Source organism: Mastigoproctus giganteus, chromosome 3 (genome assembly GCF_048544385.1).
Source record: "Mastigoproctus giganteus isolate SK-2022 chromosome 3, ASM4854438v1, whole genome shotgun sequence".
Taxonomy (NCBI): Eukaryota; Metazoa; Arthropoda; class Arachnida; order Uropygi; family Thelyphonidae; genus Mastigoproctus; species Mastigoproctus giganteus.
In genome coordinates, this window is record NC_143577.1 from 259456918 (window position 1) to 259481995 (window position 25078).

General features: G+C 40.2%; 1 protein-coding gene across 1 annotated transcript in view; it reads left to right on the forward strand.

Moving 5' to 3' along the window:
- The window catches only part of LOC150089107 (nonsense-mediated mRNA decay factor SMG8-like), a gene marked incomplete at its 3' end in the record, with an annotated part of 262505 nt that overhangs the window by 203847 nt on the left and 33580 nt on the right, over nucleotides 1-25078 (forward strand). Inside the window, exon 14 of the mRNA XM_090370415.1 lies at nucleotides 15511-15633. Coding sequence (XP_090226541.1) covers nucleotides 15511-15633 — 123 coding nt within the window. The remainder of the gene's footprint in view (nucleotides 1-15510; nucleotides 15634-25078) is intronic.

Consider the following 25078-nt stretch of genomic DNA (forward strand, 5'->3'; position numbering starts at 1 on the left):
TTTCCTCAATTTGAATTTATGCCCTCTCAGGTGATTATTCTGAGCAAGAGGAAGAATCCCATCAGCATTGTGCATGCTCAAACCATTCAAGACCTTTATAAAGCAAGGTTATGCAGCATCAGCCAAAAAAATAAATAAATAAATAAAATAAAATAAAAATAAATAAATAAAAAATAACTACTTCCACTTCACCCCTCTGTTCGTTCGAAATATCTGTCCAGCTGAGTCTTAAACTTATTTAGCTGAGCCTCAAACTTGCCGTCATTGTTATAGACACGACGTTAAATCCCGAACTAGATAGTATGTAATATAATATTGTCAATTAATCAGTAAAATCTATTAATCTTGTTAAACTTCATTGTTAATTAAATTGTACTTTTCACTAAATACATATAACAACTTAGATTACAAATGTAACATAATTAATTAATACATAACTTGACACGGAAGTTATATAAATGGAACTCGTAGATAATACTCGATACTGAAAAATATATATAGCGTTATAACTGTGTTGGGATACAACTTTAGGGTTATAATTTTGTACTGAAATTGAAATTTTATTGAAATTAAATCGAAATCATGACTCAGACCAGAGCAGCAAAGCAAAAGGCTCAAGCTAATGGGAGTGCTGTGGCTCAGGGGAGAACTGAGACGGGGCAGTTGCCCTCTGAATCACAGCCTTTTAAAATGCACTGCTTGCATGATGTTTGTGGACAATCGGGTATGGGACATGATATTGCCATTGGGGATGTGTGTGTGTGTGTGTGATGTAAGGAAATCAGGCGACAACTCAGCGTTGTTATGGGCCTATATGAGAGCTTGAAGGACAGCGTAGATGCCCTCGAAGGATCTAAATTGAGGGGCTCATCAAGCTCTCAGCTGCCCACATCAACGCCAGAGCTTGCACTTGGTTATCACGCAACCCCCAAGGCAGAATGCGCTGGTCCCACAGGATATAGGTGTTGGTGACTCTATTGTCAGGGAAACGGGGAATATATTGTGCAAAAAGGATAGGTGGAACAGGACCAGGGTATCTCTGCCAGGGGCAAAGGTTGATGATGTAGAGCAGATATCATCTTTAAAGGGCACAAAAGGTGATATAGTTGTACACATTGGCACTAATGATATTAAGAGTAGGAGACCGGCAGAATTATTTAACAAGTACAGGTCACTGTTGAAAAAAAGCCGTGAATTAAGGTTGAATTTGAAAGTGTCTGCAATTCTGCCCAGACGCGATAGGAGGGAGTATATGATGAGAGCCTTGTCGATCAATTCGGCCCTGGAAAGATTGTGCAAGGCTCAAGGGGTAGATTTTTTTTTCAGCTTGGTCTGTACTTGTTAACAGGAGAGACTGCTTCTACAGGGATGGTATACACTTAAATAGAAAGGGTGCAAGAATATTTGCTGATGCTATCGAGGCAGCGTTAGGTGGGTTGGAAAATTGCTAGCTTGGACGGATACAAGGACTAATAGATTAACAGTAGCCACTGGCAGAAGTGAAACTGATTCTTGCACTGCTTGGGAAAACAAGATGGAGGATATTTCATAGACTGCTGGGAGTCATTGCGGTACAAATAAACACATAGTTTGTGTTAGGGTAGCTAAGAAAAGGAACAAGTGCATGTGTACTTGTGTGTACACCAATGCTAGGAGTTTGATAAATAAATTTGATGAATTTCAGGTATTGCTCAAAACATCAAAGGCAGATATTGTTGGGATATCAGAGACATGGTGTCACACAGATATAAGTAATGCAGAACTGGAATTTGGGGAGTACAATGTGTTCAGAAAGGATACAAAGGGAGGAGGGGTTATGCTATTGGTTAAGAAACACATAAAATCCAAGGAAGTGAAGCCAGTCGACATCGCTGGACAGTGCAGTGTCGAGTCAGTTTGGTGTGACATAAGCATTGGGAGATCAAAATTGAGGGTAGGAGTGTGCTAAAGGCCCAATGACTCTGATGAGTATAATAAGAATACAGGGAAATAGAGTGGGCCAGTAAATCAGAGAGTCTTATAATGGGGGATTTTAATTTCCCAGATATTGACTGGAATTTCTAAGTCGGTCACTTTATTTGCAGATATAGGAACCACACAAATTGGAGCAGTGTGGCATTGGAGGCAAATTGCTGCTATGGATAAAGGGATGGTTGAGGGGGAGAAGACAGAGAGTGGTGATCAATGGACGCTGCTCATCGTGGACTAATGGTATTAATGGAGTCCCTCAGTGTTCGGGAGGCAACTAGAGGTAGAAATACTCGTGATCTGATTATCAGTAGTGATTCTTCATGCATTAAGAATCTGCAGATAAAGGAACCACTAGGTCGCAGTGATCACAGTGTGCTGAAGTGAGATTTACTCAAAAGAGGTAACTACCATCAGCAGTAAAGGGAAGGGTTTTTTGCTTTCGTAAAGGCAACTGTGATGTCTGTCTGAGACAGTATTTAAATTATGTACAGTGGGACCAACGGATGATGTTACCAACAGCAAATTCTGATAATGGGAAGCATTCAAAGAACTTATCTTGGAAGCTACTAAGCTTTACATACCAATTAAGAAATATTGTTCAAGGTTTAGGCCTAAATGGAGAACAGAAAAGGAAACAGAGAAGAAAAATGCATGTGATACTTATAAATTAACATGTGAAACAGAAGCCTGTGATAGATATAAGCTGGTCTGTAACCAAGATACAAAGGAGGTTAGGCAGGCGAAGGCAGATTACGACAAATCTTTGGCAAAGGATGCAAAGAAAACCAGCAAAGAGTTCTTTACTTATGTAAACTATAGAAGTAAGAGGATGAATCAGATTGGTCCACTTGATATCGATGGTTCAACTGTTGATGATCCTGCTTAGGAAGCAAACAAACTAAATGAATATTTTGCATTGACATTCACACGAGGAGTTATTCAGCGACGGGAATGCCAGAGGTGTATTCAACTCTGGCAGTAAGCTAGAGAATCTTGTAATAACTGAGAGTAAAGTGGAGGAGAAATTGTTGAAGATAAACACAAGAAAGGCACCTGGGGTGGATGGGATCTATCCAGTTATATTAAAGGAGGCAGCAAAGGAAGTAAGCAAACACTTAGCCATAATTATGAGAGCTTCCTTGGACTCAGGGGTGATGTGACCCCAATTCACAAAGGAGGATCAAAGGCTGACACAAGTAATTATAGACCTGTGAGTTTAACTTCTGTTCCCAGAAAATTAATGGAGGCACTGGTTAAAGAAGCACTGCAGGATCAACTAGACAAGACTTCAGTTATAGCTCGGGCACAGCATGGTTTTGTTAAGGGGAAGTCTTGCCTGACCAATTTGATTGGATACTATGATGCAGTCACAAAAGAACTGGATGCAGGTAATAACTTTGATATTATATACTTGGATCTTAGAAAGGCTTTTCATACTGTTGCACATGGAAGGCTGCTGCACAAATTGGAGCAGTGTGGCATTGGAGGCAAATTGCTGCTATGGATAAAGGGGTGGTTGAGGGGGAGAAGACAGAGAGTGGTAATCAATGGACACTGCTCATTGTGGACTAATGTTATTAGTGGAGTCCCTCAGGGTTCAGTATTTGGTCCTTTATTGTTTTCTGTATTTATAAATGATATTGACGATGGTATATCAAGCTTAATGTCCAAGTTTGCAGACGATACGAAGGTTGGCAGGGTTGTCAAGAACACTGACACTATGCTGCTGCAACAGGATCTGGAGAGGTTGAGCAGATAGGCTGAGATGTGGCAAATGAAGTTTAACTTTGACAAATGTAAAGTACTACATATGGTAAACAGCAACCCCAGAGCAACGTATCAACTCTGTGGTACTACACTGACAGTGGTAGAGAATGAAAGGGACCTGGGGGGGGGGGTTTGTGCAGGCAGATATGAAGTTCTCTGAGCAGTGCAAATGGGTTGCAAGAGTAGCTCATGTGTATTGTCAATGATATATAGGAATTTTTCTAGCAGGGATAAGGAGGTGATTATTCCCTTGTATAAGGCAATGGTCAGGCCACACCTAGAGTACTGTATACAGGCCTGGGTTCTTCATTTCAAGAAGGATGTAGAGCTGCTGGAACGAGTACAGAGAAGGGCAACAAGATTAGTGAATGGAACAAAGGGGTGCTCTTATGAAGAAAGGCTTAAGTTTTGCGAATTACAGTGTCTGGAGACTAGGCACCAGCGAGGTGATCTGATAGAGGTGTACAAAGCCTTGAATGGTTTGAGCATGCTCAATGCTGACGGGATTCTTCCTCTTGCTCAGAATAATCACCTGAGAGGGCATAAATTCAAATTGAGGAAAGACAGATGTAGTATAGATGCGCGGAAATTTACCTTTAGCCAGCGGGTGGTAGGTAGGCGGAACAGACTTCCATCCCTTTTCGTGGAAGTTGATAGCCTAATTAAGTTTAAGGCTCAGCTGGACAGGTATTTCGAACGAACAGAGGGGTGAAGTGGAAGTGGTTATTTTTTATTTTATTTATTTTACTTTATTTTATTTTTTTTTTTTTTGGCTGATGCTGCATAAGCTTGCTTTCTTGCATCAAATGCCTCTACTAATGCTAATGCTAAATTGCATCCAAACAGGTTGTTCTAAATTTAGCCCTGATGTACGATGTGTTGTTTGATCTATCAATTCTTTCAGAGTCATTGCAAAAAAGAGATATAACAATAGTATATGCAGACATTGATTCATCTTACAATTTGTTACTTGGAATTTTTAAAAGATCCTCAAAAAGGAAAAAAAGTTGTTAAGCCTCAGATGCTATTAAAAAAATGCAATTATTTTCAATAACATTAACGGACAATAACAAAGAACATTTAATTCATAGTAATCACTTTCTAAACAGTATTATTAATAATATGAAGCATAGGCTGAATGTTAGTACAGATTTTACTGAATTTCAACTTCAAACATTATAAAAGAGTTGCAAATTCTTGAACAAAGCGAATGGGCATCTGAAATTGATCTTGGATTTGGAGAAAATAAAATGAATCTCTCTGTAAACGCTTTAATTTATCTTTCACAAAATGTTTCAATGCCTACAGGGATTATTTAGCTAATTGTGGTCGTAGCATGCCCACAAATTTGGAATATTTAAAAAATTATAGCTTGCAGTTCTTCTGAATGCGAACATGGTTTCAGCAGTATGAATTTAATATTAATTGAGAAAAGATCCCATATTATTGTCAAACGTGTGGCAAGTGTGTTGTTTATTAAACTACACGGTTCACCATTAGAATTATGGAATCCAAATTTTTATGTCCGAACTTGGTTGCAGTCTCATCGTTCTGCTGTTGACCAACAAACAAAAAAGGGCAGTCACACAAGAATATGTAATCGATCCTGTATGGGAATTTCTATGATTCTTCTGAATGGTATTTTTTTATGTTGTTTTTGAGTTTTTGTTTTCGTTTTTTTTTTTTTTTTCTTTTCATATTTTTTAAAATATTTTGTCTTTGTTTTTCACTTTTGAAATTTTTATTTAATAGTTATAAATAAATACTGAACAAATATTCTAATCTTTGACTTATTTATTTTTGCAAATGAAAAAAGCATAGGTTACTATTTATAGTTAATCGACGAGCGTTCCGGTAATATTTTTTTTAGCAATACACCTCTGGTTAAAATCCCCCATTATAAGACATTCTGATTTACTGGCCCGCTGTATTTCTCTGCACAATTGCTCATTGTACTCATCAGATTCATTAGGCTTATAACGCACACCTACTCTCATTTTCCCTTTCCCAGTGCTTATGTTACACCACACTGACTCAACTTGGCATTGTCCACCAATGTCAATTGGATGCACTTCCTTAGATTTTCTGTGTAGCAGTTAACCCCAAATTAACGTACCAAACGTGGTACTTCAGTCAGGGTACTGGAAAATGAAAAGGACCTGGGGGGGGGGTTTAATGTGCATTCAGATATGAAGTTCTCTGACAGGGTGGATAGGCTGCCAGGACAATTCAATTAGTTTGTCTATGATATTCAGGCATTTTGCTAGCAGGGATATTGAGGCAATTATCCCATTGTATAAAAGACATTAGAAGAAAGCTTAGGTGACCCTGGTACTGATCTGCCCACACCCTGTGGCTGTGTGCGGTAATGTAGAGGTCCTGTGGCCAAGTGACAGGAAAACAACAGAACATTACATTAAACTACACAAACCACACTTTACTCACACTTCTAGCATCTACAGACTCTGTATTCAACTCAAGAGAACAGATGGTGCTGATGTGGGAAACCACTGGTGGCATCTTACCCTCAACACTATGTACACTATGTATAAGCCAATGATCATACCACATCTTAAGTACTGCATACAGGTCTAGAAGCCTCATTTTAGAAAGGATGTAGAGCTGCTGGAGCAAGTACAGAGAATGGCAACAAAATTTGTGTGAGGCAACAGAAGGGTGCTTTTACCAAGAAAGGTATTAGTAGCTACAGATTGCAGTATCTAGTAATTAGGCACCAGAGTGATCTGACTGAAGTGTTCAAGGCTTTGAATGTATTGAGGAAGCTTAGCGGCAATGGTATTTTTCCTGCTTGCTCAGACTACACATATGGGGTAGCATAAATTCGAAGTGAGATAGGATGGTTGCATAATAGATGTGCAGAAGTTTTCTTTTAGCTGGAGGGGCGGGGGTTGCTGGAGCAAACTTTCATCTTTTGTTCTGAAAGTTGAAAACCTAAATAAATTCATGGGAGAAGTAGACAAACTATTTGAGTTACTGAACAGGTGAAGTTTTTTTTTGGCTCATTTTGTGCAAGCATGCTTTATTCCATCATTTGCTACTACTAATGCTAATTCTAATATTTCCTCCATCCCATAATATAATTGGATAGTTCTAATGCATTTTATATTTGAAGTTTCAATAATCTCTCTTCCACTTTCCTCTTAGTTATTGCAAAATCATTTAGCTCGCTCCCTGTTAGATTTTGATAATCTTCTGGCATTCCCCTTCCTAAACAATTCATCATCTGCGAATGTTGGTGGAAAATATCTATTCAGTTTTACAGCACCCTGACAGAATTATCAACAGTTAAAATGTCTCGACTTCAAGTTGAACAGTGGAATTCAAAACTTCCTTCTACTGTAAATATAAAATAAGATGTCTGCTTTCCTTGCATTCTTTTCCAGTGATTTATCATAATCTGCCTTAGCTTTTCTAACCTGATTTGTGACATGATTTTAGACTAGTTTATATCTATCTACCATAGGCCATTATATCACCTGATAATTTATATGCATCCTATGCAATTTCTTCTCTGCTTCAAGTCTCATTGGTTTGTCCGACTTCCGTTTAGGTCTAAGCCTGGAACGGTATTTCTTGTTTGTTATTTGTTTTTAGGAGCATTAGCAACTAAGGCCATATTGCTCCGGGAATATGTGGTGGTCATTCCCTGACCTTTCCGCATCCTCCGTATTTGGTGGTCACAGGCTCGAACCCCGGTCTAATCAAGAAGCATGTGCTATGCACTGCTGCTCCTTCCCACCTGGCTACAGAGGCGCCTCGGTATTTCTTAATTTTTTTAATTTTTTTTTATGAAAACCCCAAACACGAGAGGTATTAGAACCTATAGTACTTACTATCGTGCTTGGGTTGGAGGTTGAGAAGACGAAAGAAGATATTTGTGGACATTAGACTTGAAATTCTGTAGACTGTAATTTTCAGGAAATACGTATGAACAAAGGCTGTTCCAGAAAAAAGCAGTTTAGTGAATAAATGAGGAAGATGAAAAGTTGGGTCTGAGAATTTGAAGTTGGACAGTAGTAGTAGTAGTAGTGGCATGTGATGCAAGAAAGCATGTGTATGAGCTTATGCAGCATCAGCCAAAAAAAAAAAAAAAAATCACACCATTCCCTCCAAATGCCTGTCCAATTCCTCCTTAAATTTATTAAACCTATCAACTTCCACGACTGATGGAAGTTTGTTCCAGCAATTAAGCACCCGGTGGCTAACGGCAAATTTCCGCACATCTATTCAACATGACTTTTCTTGATTTGAATTTATGCCCCCTTAGGTTCGTAATCTGAACAAGTGGAAGGATCCCATCAGTCTTCAGCGTGCTGAACCCATTCAAGGCCTTATACACCTCAATCAGATCACCGTGCAGTTGCCTAGTCTCCAGCCACTGCAATTTGCAGAACTTAAGCCTCTCTTGGCAAGAGGATCCCTTCATTCCCCTCACCAATCTTGTTGCCCTTCTCTGTACACGCTCAAGCAAATCTACATCCTTCCTAAAATGAGGCCTCCAGACCTGTACACAGTATTCAAGGCATGGCCTGACCATTGCCTTATACAAAGGGACAATCACCTCCTTTTCCCTGCTAGCAAAATTCCTATATATCATTGACAAAACCCCATGACCTGCCCTGGTAGCCTGTCTGCATTGCTCAGAAAACTTCATATCTGTGTGCAAAATTACTCCCAGGTCTTTTTCATTTTCTACCACCTTAAGTGTAGTACCATACAGTTGGTACGTTTCTCTGGGGTTACTTCTACCCATATGCAGTACTTTGCATTTGTCAAGGTTAAACTTCAGTTGCCACTTCTTAGCCCATCTGCCCAAATTATCTAGATCCTGATGCAGTAGCACACTGCCATTACTGTCATTAACAACCCTGCCAGTAAATGGATGTTGGCTGGTGGTAGCATGTGTTCAGACTGTTTTGAGAGAGAGAGTGAGAATTCTAGAAGCCAATTCAGAAGAACAGTGCCCACAGAAGTATCTATTGAAAAGGCAATCAGCAGAAACAGTACATCAATGAGAAATTGAGTGGAGAGACACTGGTAGAGATGAATCATAAATTAACCTAACTGCCACCGCCTTAGATGTGAGAACAATATTCCATGTTAGGGCAGATTTGCGATTTGTACAGAGAGAACAGCTGTTTGGAAGAAAAGTAATGCCGACAGCGAAAGAGAAAACCAAGTTTTTTAGGTGCAGAGGAAGCAATATTTGTAATATGCTTGTGCCAAGAGAGATTAGAAGTCAGGATAATCCCGAAAAGACTGATGTCAATGTTTGTTCAGATCGTGTCAGCGAAATTATTCTTGCAGGAATGGAATCCTTTATCCCACACCCCACTTTAAAATCTCGTCCTTTATCTAAACCTTGGTTTTCCAATAAATGTGCTAAGGCTGTTCAAGAGCTTTCAAGAGATCTTTTCGGGATTATCCTCTTGCCTAGAAATCAGAGTGTCACCAAAGATAAGCATAGGAGCAGAAGAATCCTTTTTTCGAGATATATGACAAGACCGAGTCATATACCTCGACTGATATCTACTAAGATGTCTTTGCCCCACTGGAAAATTACCTGGAGATTGGCATTTAAGGAATTGGTAGTGGATATTCAATTAGTTGAAGCTGCTTGCAGCGGGGCAAGGTTACTCGAACTGAAAAGTGGAATGCAATGTGCTATCATCGGCAAAACTGTGGATAGGATTTAAAGTCAATCGAAGAAGGTCATTAATATACAAGAGGAAAAGAGTGGTGTAAAGAATTGAACCTTGGGGGATACCAGTATTAGTGGAGAAGTTAGAAGACAGAGAACCATCTACCATCACCCTCAGTGAGCGATCAGAGAAAACTGGATAACCAATTACAAAAACTAGTAGGCCATCACAAGATGGAAGCTTGTTTAGAAGTCCTTTACGCTAAACAGGATCAAAAGCTCCTTTGAGCTGTCAAGAGCAACTATTTGTATTTCACCCAACGTTTCCATTGAATTTGTCCATAAATTGGTAACATAAGCCAGAATATCACCAGCGGATCGACACTGACGGAATCGATACTCGCGTTCGTTGATCAGACGGAAGGTTTCTAGTTTAAGAGGTTGTGTAGTTTAAGAGTTTGTGTTTAATTGATTTCTCCATTACTTTAGAAAGAGTAGAAGTAATTGCAATTGGACAATAATTGGATGGGAGGGATTAGTCACCCTTTTTAGGAACTGGCTGGATATGAGCAAATTTCCAAGCAGAAGAGAAAAAACAACTTTGGAATAAGAAAGTGAAAAAAGGTGGCAAAGAACAGGAGCACAGGTTTTGAGAACAAGTGGAGAAATACCACCAAGACCTGCAGCTTTTGCAGCATCAAGATTCGAAAAATTCTGACATCCTTTTGATGGAAGACCACAGGACGCATTGAATGGAGCATGTCGGGAATGGTGGGAGGTATTTTACCAAGATCATTACTACATGAGTTGAAGAAAAATTACAACAGAACCATCTTGTTTGGACAGAGGTGGGAGCAGAGATGGGCCAAAGCTGCGTCCAATAGCTTTGGCAAGAGACCAGAATGCTTGGCTACCATTAGGGCAAGAAGCAAGTTTTCTACTCTTAGCCTGTTCAAACTCTAGTTTGGACTGATTAATAACTGCTTTACAATTGTTGCGAGCTTTGGCGTCGGCAGAAAATGAAACTGAAGAATTAGAAACAAGCCAATTACGATATGCAACATTCTTCTCTTGAACAGCCTTAGCACATTTATTGGAAAACCAAGGTTTAGATAAAGGACGAGATTTTAAAGTGGAGTGTGGGATAAAGGATTCCATTCCTGCAAGAATAATTTCGCTGACACGATCTGAACAAACGTTGACATCAGAAGTTTTGAAACAGTAATCTGACCAAGGAAAAGAAGAAAAGAAATCTCGCAGGTCATCCCGTTTTGCATTCTTGTAATGCCAAACAACACGAGGTTGGGAATAGCCATGAGATAAAGGTTCCATTGGAGAAGAGACAATCACCAAGTTGTGATCTGAAGTGCCTAAAGGACCTCTCGCTTCAACCAAGTACTTAGAAGGGTTGTTTGTGAGAAAAAGATCAAGCGTATTGGCTGTATGATTAGGATTGTCCGGAATACTTGTAGGTAAATGAACAATCTGTGCTAGGTCATTAGTGATTGCAAAAGCCTCAGCATCTCGACCTGCTGGGTCGGTGTGACTAGAAAATGGAAGCCAGCTGGAGTTGTGAACATTAAAATCACCAAGGAAAATTACCTCACTGTTAGGAAAGTTGGACTGGAGAAAGTCAAGTTGCAAAGAGAGGAAGTCAAAGAGCTCCAAGTGATTAGTGGAGTTGGGAGAACGGTAGAGACAACAGATGAATTCGACACAATGAGGTAGAGAGATTTTAAGCCAAAGAAGATCAAAGAGAGGAGATTCCAAATTTCCAAGTCTCTGACAGGGAATATCAGAACGGACATATGCACAAGTACCACCTTTGAGGCGAAAAGAATAATACAGTGAATAATTTGGGCAACTGAGATGAGCAGTAGTTGAATCAACGGATAACTGAGATTCTGTCAGAAAAAGTACATGGGTTATGGCAGACTGCAAGTGGAAATGGACATCGCTGAGATAACAATTGAGACCACGCATATTTGTGAAATGAACTAGAAAGTTTTTTGGGAGGTTTGGATCTTTTTGCAGATAAGCTTACTCTATTAGTTTGACAATTCATGGTGTATTCATTACCATGCTAAGATACAAGCTAAAGGTTATAATGATTTATGCATTATAACCTTTAGGTACCCAACATCGAGCCATGATGATGAAGAGGTTGAAGAAATGTACACTGAAATTGAGAGTCTTCTAGATGAGCAGAAAACCCACTACATTATTATTATGGGGGACTTCAATTCTAAGTTTGAAAAAGACAAAACGGTGCAGAAAGGGGAACTATAGGAAATTTTGGAATTAGTGAAAGAAATAAAAGAGGTGAAAGACTTGTGGAATTTGCAGAATCTCAAGGACTGTCAGTAATGAACACTTTTTTCAAGAAAAGGGTGAACAGAAAGTGGACATGGAAGAGTCCAAATGGATTAACTACTAATGAAATCGACTTCATCCTCACTAACAGAAGGTATATTGTGAATGATGTTACCATCCTGAATTAGGTAAATGTTGGAAGTGATCACAGAATGGTAAGATGTACACTTGATATAGATGTAGGAGAGGAACGGAAAAAACTGACTCGAGTAAATAATACAAAGGTCTTTGAGATACAGAAGAGGAGAAAAAGCAGTATGTACTGGAACTTAAGAACAAGTTTGAGCTTCTGCAGACTGCTCAGGACCAAGATATCGACGAGGAATATTGCAGCTTCCTGAAAGTGATAAAGCCCAAGAAGCCTATAGGGAAAAAGAAATCCAAAGAAGAAAAAATTAGTCAAGAAACACTTGTCATGATGAACCAAAGACGACAAATGAAGAGCAAGAAAAACACTGACAGGGAGAAAATTGAGTATACTGAGTTATGCAATGCCATTAGAAAGAGACTCAGAGAGGACATAAGAAGATTTAACACAAGAAAAGTAGAACAAGCATTAAGGGAAAACAAAGGATTTAAATCAGCAGCCATGAGCAGTAATACAGAAAGACAAATGATACTGAAACTGAAGAATAGCGATGGTGTACTTATAAACAGCAGAGAAGGCATAATTCAAATAGCAGAAGACTACTATAGAGAATTATACAAGGAGCGAGGGAATGATGTCAGCAATGAGGAAGGTGGATTGCAAAGTAGCAACACATACGACATACCTGATATTCTTCCTGTTGAGGTAGAACATGCATTGAAGAAAATGAAGAATCAGAAAGCCGTGGGGGAAGATGAAGTTACTGTAGAGTTGTTAAAATTGGGAGGAAGAGACATGACACAAAAACTGGCAAGGCTCTTCACAAAGTGCATCCTAAAAGGTGTGACGCCTAAGCATTGGAAAAATGCAATCATAGTTTTCTGCATAAGAAAGGAGATAAATCAGAAATTGGAAATTATAGACCAATTGGCTTGTTATCCCACGTCTACAAGTTGTTCGCAAGGGTCATTAGTAACAGATTAGAAAGAACACTTGATGAGAATCAACCGAAAGAGCAAGCTGGCTTTAGGACAGGATTCTCAACTATGGATCACCTTCACGTAATATCACAGCTAATGGAGAAAGCAAATGAATATGAAACACCATTATGCCTGGCATTTGTGGATTATGAAAAGGCATTTGACTCCATACAGCATAAGGCAGTGTTTCGGGCACTAGAAAGACAAAGCATAGATATCCCACATATTATGATTTTGAAGAAAATATATGAGAGTGCTACCTCCTTTATTAGACTAGACAAAGACAGTAGGAAATTTAAAATCGAGAAAGGAGTTCGACAAGGAGACACAATATCTCCGAAGCTGTTTACTGCTGCCGTTGAGGAAGCTTTCAGAAGATTAGACTGGTCGCAGAAAGGAGTCAATGTGAACGGAGGTAACTAAACCATTTATGATTTGCAGATGACATTGTGGTCATAAGCCATGATCCCAAAGAATTAGAGGAAAATCTTAATCAGTTATTCACAGTTAGTAAGGATTTAGGACTAAAGATGAATATGGCTAAAACAAAAGTAATGATGAACAAGTATGCCACGGAAAGGGAAATAATGATTGAAGGAGCAGTGATTGAAAAGGTGGAGTCATATACTTATCTGGGACAAGTTATTAGCTGTAATAATGATAAATGGCTGAAAGTCAAGAGAAGAATAAATTTTGGATGGATAGCATTCAGAAAATATAGTCACATACTGAAGAGCAATATCCCAGTTTGTGTGAAACGTAAAATAATGAACCAATGAATACTCCCCACCATGACTTATGGAAATGAAACTTGGGCACTCACCAAAAGAATGGAAGAGAAGCTGAGAACTACACAGCGGAGAATGGAACGAATTATATTGGGAATCAAACTGTTAGAAAAGAAGAGAAACACATGGATTAGGCAGCAAACTCAAGTAAAGGGCATTCTTATCAAAACTAAAGAACTAAAATGGCCTTGGGCAGGACACATAGCTTGAAGACATGATGACAGATGGACTAAAAAAATAACAGAATGGTACCCAAGAGGAGATGGATAGATGAAATTGATGAGTTTGTGGGTAGTAAATGGATGGCCAGTGCTCAAAACAGAAGGAATTGGAAAGTTGCTGGAGAGGCCTTCATCCTGCAGTGGATTGAAAATGGCTGATGATGATGGTGTATTCAATAGTAAGGAAAGTGGGGGGGGGGGGACATGCTGTATGAAGTAATGAAATTTTTGGATATGGCATACACATGGTAAGAATATACCCAGATCCTTGACATAACGTGGCCTCAACACAGCTCCCCCCCCCCACATACACACTACTCGGACTCCCTCCAGTCACTATCTGGCAGAGTAGGGGTAGCAAGATTATACATTAGCTGATCTGGAAGCCTCCTAAAGAGTTACCAATAGGTTTAGTCCGGTGTACTAACTAGCAGCTGGCCTGCAAACACCGTTTTAGAGCTGTACCCTCGAAGTGTAAGGAAGATAGGATCTCGCCATGATGTCCAACATAATCCCAAAAGTCATCAGTCATACTGCATGATCGAAGAAATGGGGTAGGGTTGACTGGACCTTGGCTCTGGAGACTAAACATGGGTTCCACCACTTCAAGCCTCCATTAAGCAAAGTGGTGGTATTGCACCAGTTGATGAGAGTCATCTACTGCCTAGTAACGCAAAGGGGAGACATTCATCCATGTGGTGTGGGCACACCTCGACACCTGCTTACGTTGGTTCACACCTGGGTGGACACCCACAGTATGCTTGCGCATGGGGGTTATACCCAGGATTACTAACAGTTCCACCATCGTGAAGGTGCAAGCAAAGGATTTGGCTGTCACAGACCGTCCGGACTTTGAACAAATTGGGTCCAAATTGACTTGAGTTCAATATCAGTTCCATCAGTGTTTTAGACTTCCAATTAGCAGTCTGGCATATCTTAGAGAATGTCTCTGACAACCTAAAGGACCGAATGCTGGCTTAATTGTAAATAAGCTATTAGTTCCCCTGATTCCTTCCTATTTAGAATTTTCTGTTGGCAACATCATCAGATGGTCCCACTATATAGAAGTTAAAAACTGTCTGAGATCACTATAGTCACCCTTATGAAAGCAAAAGTCTTTCCCTTTACTCTCAGCACACTCTGATCACTGCTACCCAGGGGTCTTTTACCCTGACATTTCTCAGTGCATGAAAATTGCGGAGTAACAATGTTTTTTAATTGTAGTTATCTTAATTGAATTAGCCCACAGATGTGACGATTCGTTTAAAGTCATGATTTGGTTAATAACAAACTTATAACCTGCCTAAATGACTAAGGCTTTGAGAGCTGGTTCCTAATAATTTGAATAAAAGCTGATTCATTTTTGAATCAGCTATTAATGGTTGAATGCAGAAGTTTTTTATTTATCATAATAAAATCACACAGTGATATTTGATTTCAGGCGGGATAACAGCAGCAGTTTATAGCAAAGTTTTATTCATCTTGCAGGGTTTTCTGCTGAGCTTTTTGAATAATCTATTTAAAGAAGGAGATTCTTCATAACATGTCCTATCTCACTATCAGTTTTTTTTATTTCTTGAGGAGCATTTTAAAAGTTTTCTAATATTAGTTGATTCTATGTCACTCTCTAAAAGTAAAATAGCATTCTTGTACATGTCAGGTTCCTCAGATATTAGATCTTCTACTGAAGAAAATCCACGAAGTGAAGAAAAATTGGGAAACCAGCAGGATGAAGAAAGGGGAAATGCTATTGTCAATGACAAGACAGATTCTAACATAAAAGGTAAGGCTTTTACCTTGTTTTTTTTATTTTTATAATGCAAAGTTTTCATTGGTTTCCTATTTGCAATTTGATGATACATCATGTTATCATAGGGGCTCACAACTGGGGAGCATGGGCTTGGCACACACCAGCTCCGTAGCTGGGTATCACCATTCTTCTCTCTCTCTCTCTCTCTCTCCTTTTTTTTTTTTTTTTTTTTTTGTTCCACATAAGCCTCAGGCTTCCTTGCACCATATGGCTAATAATAATAATTATAATAATAATAATCCCCATCAGAAGAGGAATCTTCCAGTGACAGGAACTAGTCTGGATCACCGAAGAATTTAGCAAGGACATCAGAATGGAATTTGGTCTAGACAAATGCAAGACCCACACACTGCACCAGGAAAAATTAGTCGGCCGAAACTACCAGATGCTGACTGGTAAAGAGATTGAAGTTTGACATGAGTGACCTACAAATAACCTAGGAATGATGCAGGCTCAGCAGTTAGAGCACAAGGAAATCAAGAAGTGCCTGACCAAAAAATATCATCAGAGACTCAGAAGCCTTCTGAAAGCAAAATGAAATGGAGGGAACACAGTTAAAGCCATAAACACCTATGCAGCTCCAGTACTAACATACTCCTTTGGGGTCATAGATTGGACTAATACCGAGCTAGAGGATATCGTGCAAAAGACAAGGACAGTGATGACCAAGAGGTGCCAACACCACCACCACCACCACCACCACCAGAAGTCAGCAATGGAGAGACAAACAGAGGGAGGAAGGGGCCTGATAGACCTGATAGCTCGAAAAGAGGGAGGATGAGGCCTGATAGACCTGATAGAGCAACAGAAAACAGCAATAGTTTACCTGAAGGATTACTTCGAGAAAAACACAGCAGCACTCCACCAGGCCATAATGAAGATAGATAAGTGGTATACCCCACTCAACCTAAGTGAGGAATCTCCTCCCACCCACACGGCACAAGAAATGAAGCTAGAAAGATGGGCAACAATGTTTTTTAATATTAGTCAACACCTGGCGTTGACCTCCATCAACACCAGGGGACATCATCGATATGTCAGTTGACACATGTCGATGTTGCCACTTGGCCTCAGAAACGATCCAACACATCACTGCGGGGTGCAAGGTGATCACCCAGACTGAGTACCTTCATAGTCACAACCATGTAGCCAGAATAATACATCATAAGCTAGGCGAGGAAATACCAGTTGACCAAAGAAAGTGTACCATACTACAAGTATGAACCCCCAGGCAGTACTAGAGACCCCAACCCACAAGCTGTACTGGGACCGTGCAATAAGTTATTCAATGAGGGGAGTGCCAAACGTTTATCAAATGCTAACAGGAAGCTAAGTGATTTTGTAATAACTGAGAGCAAAGTGCAGGAGAAATTGTTGAAGTTAACCATACGGAAGGCACCTGAAGTGGATGGGATCTATCCAGTTATATTAAAGGAGGCAGCAAAGGAAGTAAGCAAACCCTTAGCCATAATTATGAGAGCTTCCCTGGACTCAGGAGAGGTCCCCATGGATTGGAGGTGTGCAAATGCATCACCAATTCACAAAGGGGGTTCAAACGGTGAAACAACTAACTACAGACCTGTTAGTTTAACTTGTGTTCCAGAGAAAATAATGGAATCACTGGTTAAAGAAGCATTGCAAGATCATCTAGACAAGACTGCAGTAATAGTTAAGACACAGCATGGGTTTGTTAAAGGGAGGTCTTCTCTGGCCAATTTGATTGGATACTATGACGTGGTCACAAAGGAACTGAATGCCAAAAATAATTTTGATATCATATACTTGGATTTCAGGAAAGCTTTTGATACTGTTGCACATGGAAGACTGCTGTACAAATTGGAGAGGTATCGCATTAAGGGTAAGTTGCTACAATGGATAAAGGGATGGTTGAGTGAGGGATGACAGAGAGTGGTAATCAATGGACACTGCTCTTCGTGGACAAATGTTATTAGTAGAGTTCCCCAGGGTTTGGTGTTGGGCCCATCGTTGTTTGGTATATTTATCAATGATAATGGTGAAGGTATATCAGATTTAATGTCCAAGTTTGCAGATTATACAAAGGTTGGCAGGGTTGTTAACGACAGTAAAGACAGTATGTTACTGCAATATCTAGATTGGAGTAACATAGACAGTATGTTACTCCAATCTAGATAAGTTGGACAAATGGGCTGAGATGTGGCAACGGAAGTTTAACATTGACAAATGCAAAGTACTGAATATGGGTAGCAATAACCGAAGAGAAATGTACCAACTGTGTGGTACTACACTCAGGTAAGCGGAAAGGGAAAAAGTCCTGGGGGGTAATTGTGCAGTCAAATATGAAGTTCGCTGTGTGGTGGTGACGGGCTGCCTGGGTAGATGATGGAGTCTTGTCAATGATATATAGGAATTTTGCTAGCAGGGACAGGGAGGTGATTATCTCATTATACAAGGCACTGGTCAGGCCACACCTAGACTACTTTGTACAGGTCTGGAGGCCTCATTTTAGGAAGGATGTAGAATTGCTAGAACAAGCACAAAGAAGAGCAACAAGATTGGTGAGGGGAACAAAGCGGTGCTCTTACGAAGAAAGGCTTAAGTTCTGCAAATTGCAGTGCCTGGAGAGAGTGGGCACCTGCGAGGTGATCTGATTGAGGTGTATAAGGCCTTGAATGGGTTGAGTAAGCTGAATGCTGATGGGATTCTTCCTCTTGCTCAGACTAAGAACCTGAGGGGGCACAGTTTCAAATTGAGGAAATATTGTACAATAGATGTGCGGAAATTTGCCTTTAGCCAGCAGGTAGTTGATTGGTGTAACAGGCTTCCATCTTTTGTTGTGGAAGCTAATAGCCTAAATAAATTTAAGGTTGAGCTGGTCAGGCATTTGGAATGAATGGAGGGGTGAAATGGGAGAGTTTTTTTTTTTTTTTTGGCTAATTCTGCATAAGCTTTCTTTCTTGCATCATATGCACCTTCACGATGGCAGGACTGTTAGTAATCCTGGGTATAACCTCCATGCACAAGTACATGGTGGGTGACCACCCAGGTGTGAACCAACGTAAGCAGGGGGTCGAGGTGTGGCACTCACACCACATGGAGGAACGCCGCCCCTCTATGTTACCAGGCAGTACTAGGTGGTAGATGACTCTCATCAACCGGTGAAACACCACCACTTTGCTTATTGAAGGCTTGAAGTGATGTAACCCATGTTTAGTCTCTAGAGCTAAGTTCTGGTCAACCCTTCTCTATCTCTTCCATCATGCAGTATGATTGACGACTTTTGAGGTTATGATGAACGTCGTGGCGAGATCCAATATTCCTTACATTTCGAGGGTACAGCTCTGAAACAGTGTTCGCAGGCCGGCCGCTAGTTAGTACACTGGACCGAACCTATTGGTAACTCTCTAGGAGGCTTCCGGATCAGCTAGTGTATAATCTTGCTACCTCTACTCGAACCAGATAGTGACTGGGGGGAGTCAGAGTAGTGTGTATGCGGGGAGCATTGTCAAGGCCATGTTATGTCAAGGATCTGGGTATATTCTTACCACGCGTATGCCATATCCAAAAATTTCATTACTTCATACAGCATGTCCCACCCACTTTTTCTTACTATTGAATACACCATGAATTGTCAAAATAATAGAGCAAGCTTATCTGCGAAAAGATCTAAACCTCCCAAGGACTTCCTAATTCATTTCACAAATATACGTGGTCTCAATTCTAATCTCAACGATGTCCATTTCCACTTGCAGTCTGCCATACCCCATGTACTTTTTCTGACAGAATCTCAGTTATCCTTTGATTCAACTACTGCTCATCTCAGTTGCCCAAATTATTCACTGTATTATTCTTTTCGCCTCAAAGGTGGTACTTGTGCATATGTCCGTTCTGATATTCCCTGTCAGAGACTTGGCAATTTGGAATCTCCTCTCTTTGATCTTCTCTGGCTTAAAATCTCTCTACTTCATTGTGTCAAATTCATCTGTTGTTTCTACCGTTCTCCCAACTCCACTAATCACTTGGAGCTCTTTGACTTCCTCTCTTTGCAACTTGACTTTCTCCAGTCCAACTTTCCTAACAGTGAGGTAATTTTCCTTGGTGATTTTAACGTTCACAACTCCAGCTGGCTTCCGTTTTCTAGTCACACCGACCCAGCAGGTCGAGATGCTGAGGCTTTTGCAATCACTAATGACCTAGCACAGATTGTTCATTTACCTACAAGAATTCCGGACAATCCTAATCATACAGCCAATACGCTTGATCTTTTTCTCACAAACAACCCTTCTAAATACACGGTTGAAGCGAGAGGTCCTTTAGGCACTTCAGATCACAACTTGGTGATTGTCTCATCTCCAATGGAACCTTTATCTCATGGCTATTCCCAACCTCGTGTTGTTTGGCATTACAAAAATGCAAAATGGGATGACCTGCGAGATTTCTTTTCTTCTTTTCCTTGGTCAGATTACTGTTTCAAAACTACTGATGTCAACGTTTGCTCAGATCGTGTCAGCGAAATTATTCTTGCAGGAATGGAATCCTTTATCCCACACTCCACTTTAAAATCTCGTCCTTTATCTAAACCTTGGTTTTCCAATAAATGTGCTAAGGCTGTTCAAGAGAAGAATGTTGCATATCGTAATTGGCTTGTTTCTAATTCTTCAGTTTCATTTTCTGCCGACGCCAAAGCTCGCAACAATTGTAAAGCAGTTATTAATCAGTCCAAACTAGAGTTTGAACAGGCTAAGAGTAGAAAACTTGCTTCTTGCCCTAATGGTAGCCAAGTATTCTGGTCTCTTGCCAAAGCTATTGGCCGCAACTTTTGCCCATCTCTGCTCCCACCTCTGTCCAAACCAGATGGTTCTGTTGTCACTTCAGCCAAGGATAAAGCTGACCTGCTAGCTTCCCATTTTTCTTCCAGCTCATGTATTAATGATCTTGGTAAAACACCTCCCACCATTCCCAACATGCTCCATTCAATGCCTCCTGTTGTCTTCCGTCAAAAGGATATCAGAAGGATTTTGATGAATCTTGATGCTAAGAAAGCTCCAGGTCCTGACGGTATTTCTGCACTTGTTCTCAAAACCTGTGCTCCTGAACTTACTCCTATTCTTTGCCACCTTTTTTCACTTTCTTATTCCAAAGGTGTTTTTCGTTCTGCTTGGAAATTTGCTCATATCCAGCCAGTTCCTAAAAAGGGTGACAAATCCCTCCTATTCAATTATCATCCTATTGCAATTACTTCTACTCTTTCTAAAGTAATGGAGAAATCAATTAACCACCAACTCTTAAACTACCTAGAAACCTTCCGTCTGATCAACGATCGCCAGTATGGATTCCATCAGTGTCGATCCACTGGTGATATTCTGGCTTTGTTACCCATTTATGGACTAATTCAATGGAAAGGTTCGGTGAAACACAAGTAGTTGCTCTTGACATCTCAAAGGCTTTTGATCGTGTTTGGCATAAAGGTCTTCTAAACAAGCTTCCATCTTATGCTTTGCTAACTGTTTTTAGTAATTGGTTATCCAGTTTTCTCTCTGATCGCTCACTGAGGGTGATGGTAGATGGCTCTCGCTCTTCTAACTTCTCCACTAACGCCGGTGTCCCCCAAGGTTCAGTTCTTTCCCCCACTCTTTTCCTCTTGTACGTTAATGACCTTCTTCCATTAACTGGAAATCCTATCCATAGTTTTGCCGATGATAGCACATTGCATTCCACTTTCCATTTTGAGAAACCTTGTTCTGGTCAATCAGCTTCAACTTCTCAAATCTGCTATCAATTCCTTAAATGCCGATCTTCAGGTAATTCTCCAGTGGGGCAAAGACAACTTAGTTGATTTCAACCCTTCTAAAACTCAATCTTGTCTTATATCTCGCAAAAAGGATTCTTCTGCTCCTATGCTTATCTTTAGTGACACTCCGATTTTTAGGCAAAATGATATATCTTTTTTGGGGATTACCCTGAATTCTAATCTCTCTTGGCACAAGCACATTACAAATATTGCTTCCTCTGCATCTAAAAAACTTGGTTTTCTCTTTCGCTCTCGGCTCTACTTTTCTTCCAAACAGCTGCTCACTCTGTATAAATCGCAAATCCGCCCCACCATGGAATATTCTTCCCCCCATCTGGGGTGGTGCCCCCAAAACCTCTCTCAGGCTTCTTGATTCCATTCAGAAGAGGGCAGTTAGGTTAATTAATGATTCATCTCTAACAGAGTCTTCACTCGCTTTCTCATAGATGTACTGCTTCTGCTGCATGCCTCTTCTGCAGATACTTCCATGGGCACTGTTCTTCTGAATTGCCTTCTATAATTCCTGCTCTCTCTTTCAAAACAGTCCGAACGCGTGCCGCCACCAGCCAACATCCATATACTGTCCAACTTGAAACCCACAGAACCAACTTTTCATCTTCCTCATTTATTCATTCAACTGCCGTTTTCTGGAACAACCTTCCTTCATATGTATTTCCTGAAAATTACAATCTACAGAAGTTCAAGTCCAATGTCAACAAATATCTTCTTTCGTCTTCTCAACCTCCAACCCAAGCACGGTACTAAGTACTATAGGTTCTAATACCTCTCGTGTTTGGGGTTCACATAAAAAAAAAAAAAAAAAAAAATTCCTCTGCTAATGCTAATAATAATGGGTAAGACAATCCCACACGAGAGACCAGACAAGAAGGGAAAGGCTGCCTACCGGATTTACATTGCAGTGCCGAACACTAAGAATGTCCAGAAAACCCACAAGGAAAAAATTAGGAAATACATGAACCTGAGACATGAGATCAAGGAGATGTGGTTCATTTAAGAAGTAATGACCATCCCGATCATCGTGTCCACCACTGGTATGATGCCAAAGACTCTACATAGCGGCCTAGCAGCAATAGGTCTCCCAGAGAACACCTACAAGGAATTCCAGAAAGTCGCAAGCCTGAACACCTGTAGGATAGTCAGAGTTCCTCAACCAACAGTAACACCAGACATTACAACCACCCAGTGTACTTGGTAGCAGTAGTTGTAGTAGTGGCATGTGATGCAAGAAAGCAAGTGTAGGAGCTTATGCAGCATCAGCCAAAAAAAAAAAAAAAAAAAAAAAACACACCATTCCCTCCAAATGCCTGTCCAGTTCCTCCTTGAATTTATTTAACCTATCAACTTCCACAACGACAGATGAAAGTTTGTTCCAGCAATTAACCACCCGCTGGCTAAAGGCAAATTTCTGCACATGTATTCTACATCTGTCCTTTCTTAATTTGAACTTATGTCCCCGTAGGTTCGTAATCTGAACAAGTGGAAGGATCCCATCAGAATTCAGCGTGCTCAACCCATTCAAGGCCTTATAGACCTCAATCAGATCACCGCGCAGGTGCCTACTCTCCAGCCACTGCAATTTGCAGAACTTAAGCCTCTCATGGTAAGAGGATCCCTTCATTCCCCTCGCCAATCGTGTTGCTCTTCTCTGTACACGCTCAAACAAATCTACATCCTTCCTAAAATGAGGCCTCCAGACCTGTACGCAGTACTCAAGCCGTGGCCTGACCATTGCCTTATACAGAGGGACAATCACCTCCTTTTCCCTGCTAGCAAAATTCCTATATATCATTGACAAAACCCCATGACCTGCCCTAGCAGCCTGTCTGCATTGCTCAGAAAACTTCCTATCTGACTGCACAATTACTCCCAGGTCTTTTTCATTTTCTACCACCTTAAGTGTAGTACCACACAGTTGGTACGTTTCTCTGGGGTTACTTCTACCCATATGCAGTACTTTGCATTTGTCAAGGTTAAACTTCAGTTGCCACTTCTTAGCCCATCTGCCCAAATTATCTAGATCCTGTTGCAGTAGCACACTGCCATGACTGTCATTAACAACCCTGCCAACCTTTGTGTCATCTTCAAACTTCGACATTAAGCCTGATATACCTTCATCAATATCATTGATAAATACACAAAACAACAGTGGACCCAACACCGAACCCTGTGGGACTCCACTAATAACATTAGTCCACGAAGAGCAGCACCCATTGATTACCACCCTCTGTCTTCTCCCACTTAACCATCCTTTTATCCATTGTAGCAACTTACCCTTAATACCATTCTGCTCCAGTTTGTACAGTAGACTTCCATGCGCAACAGTGTCAAAAGCTTTCCTGAAATCCAAGTATATGATATCAAAATTATTTTTTGCATCCAGTTCCTTTGTGACCACATCATAATAACCAATCAAATTCATCAGACAAGACTTTCCCTTAACAAACCCATGCTGTGTCTGAATTATTGCTGCAGTCTTGTCTAGATGATCCTGCAATGCATCTTTAACCAGTGACTCCATTATTTTACCCGGAACAGAAGTTAAACTAACTGGTCTGTAATTACTCGTGTCACCCTGCTTTCCACCTTTGTGAATTGGGGATACATTTGCACATCTCCAGTCAGTGGGAACCTCCCCTGAGTTCAAGGATGCTCTCATAATTATGGCTAAGGGTTTGCTTAGTTGCTTTGCCGCCTCCTTTAAAATAACTGGATAGATCCCTTCCACCCCAGGTGCCTTTGTTATGTTTAACTTCAACAATTTCTCCTCCACTTTGCTCTCAGTTATTACAAAATCATTAAGCACACTGCTACAATTTGATAACCTTCTTCCCTTTTCAAACTGTAATAATTCCTCACGTGTGAATGTAGATGCAAAATACTCATTCAGTTTGTTTGCTATCTGGGCAGGATCATCAACAGTCGAACCATCGATGTCAAGTGGACCGATCAGATTCATCCCCTTCCTTTTAGAGTTTATATAAGTAAAGAAATCCTTGCTGTTTTTCTTAGCATCTTTTGCCAAGGATTTCTCGTAATCTGCCTTCGCCTGCCGAACCTCCTTTGTGACCTGATTACAGATTAACTTATATCTGCCATATGCTTCTGAGTCGCTTGATAATTTATATGCATCCCATGCATTTTTCTTCTCTGTCACGAGTCTCGTTAGTTCATTTGATAACCATTTAGGCCTAAACCTTGAACAATATTTCTTAATCAGTATGAAAAGTCTAGTAGCTTCCACGATTAATTTCCAATCTACAGCCAGTACCGGCTGTTGAGTGGAATCCCCCAATCAGCGAGAAATAATATAAGAGCAACAACAATAATAATAGTAATGTTGATTCCCTCTCTTTTAAAATAGGAGCACAATTACATTGATTCAGTGTACCATTCAGTGTATCTTTTGTTCTCCATAACTTTCTGTTCAACTTAAAACATTTCAATTCCACATTTATAAAATTATTTTCACTTAGGAAAAAAAATATTTGCCAGTATCGAGGAGGAAGAGCAGGCCTTAACCCTTCATGAGGTGCATGGTCTAACAGACCCGAAGAGATAATTTTTTTTCTCTAACAAAAAAAAAAATTATTAGAAGGAATGTTCAGAACAGTGGTAAAATTTATTTTA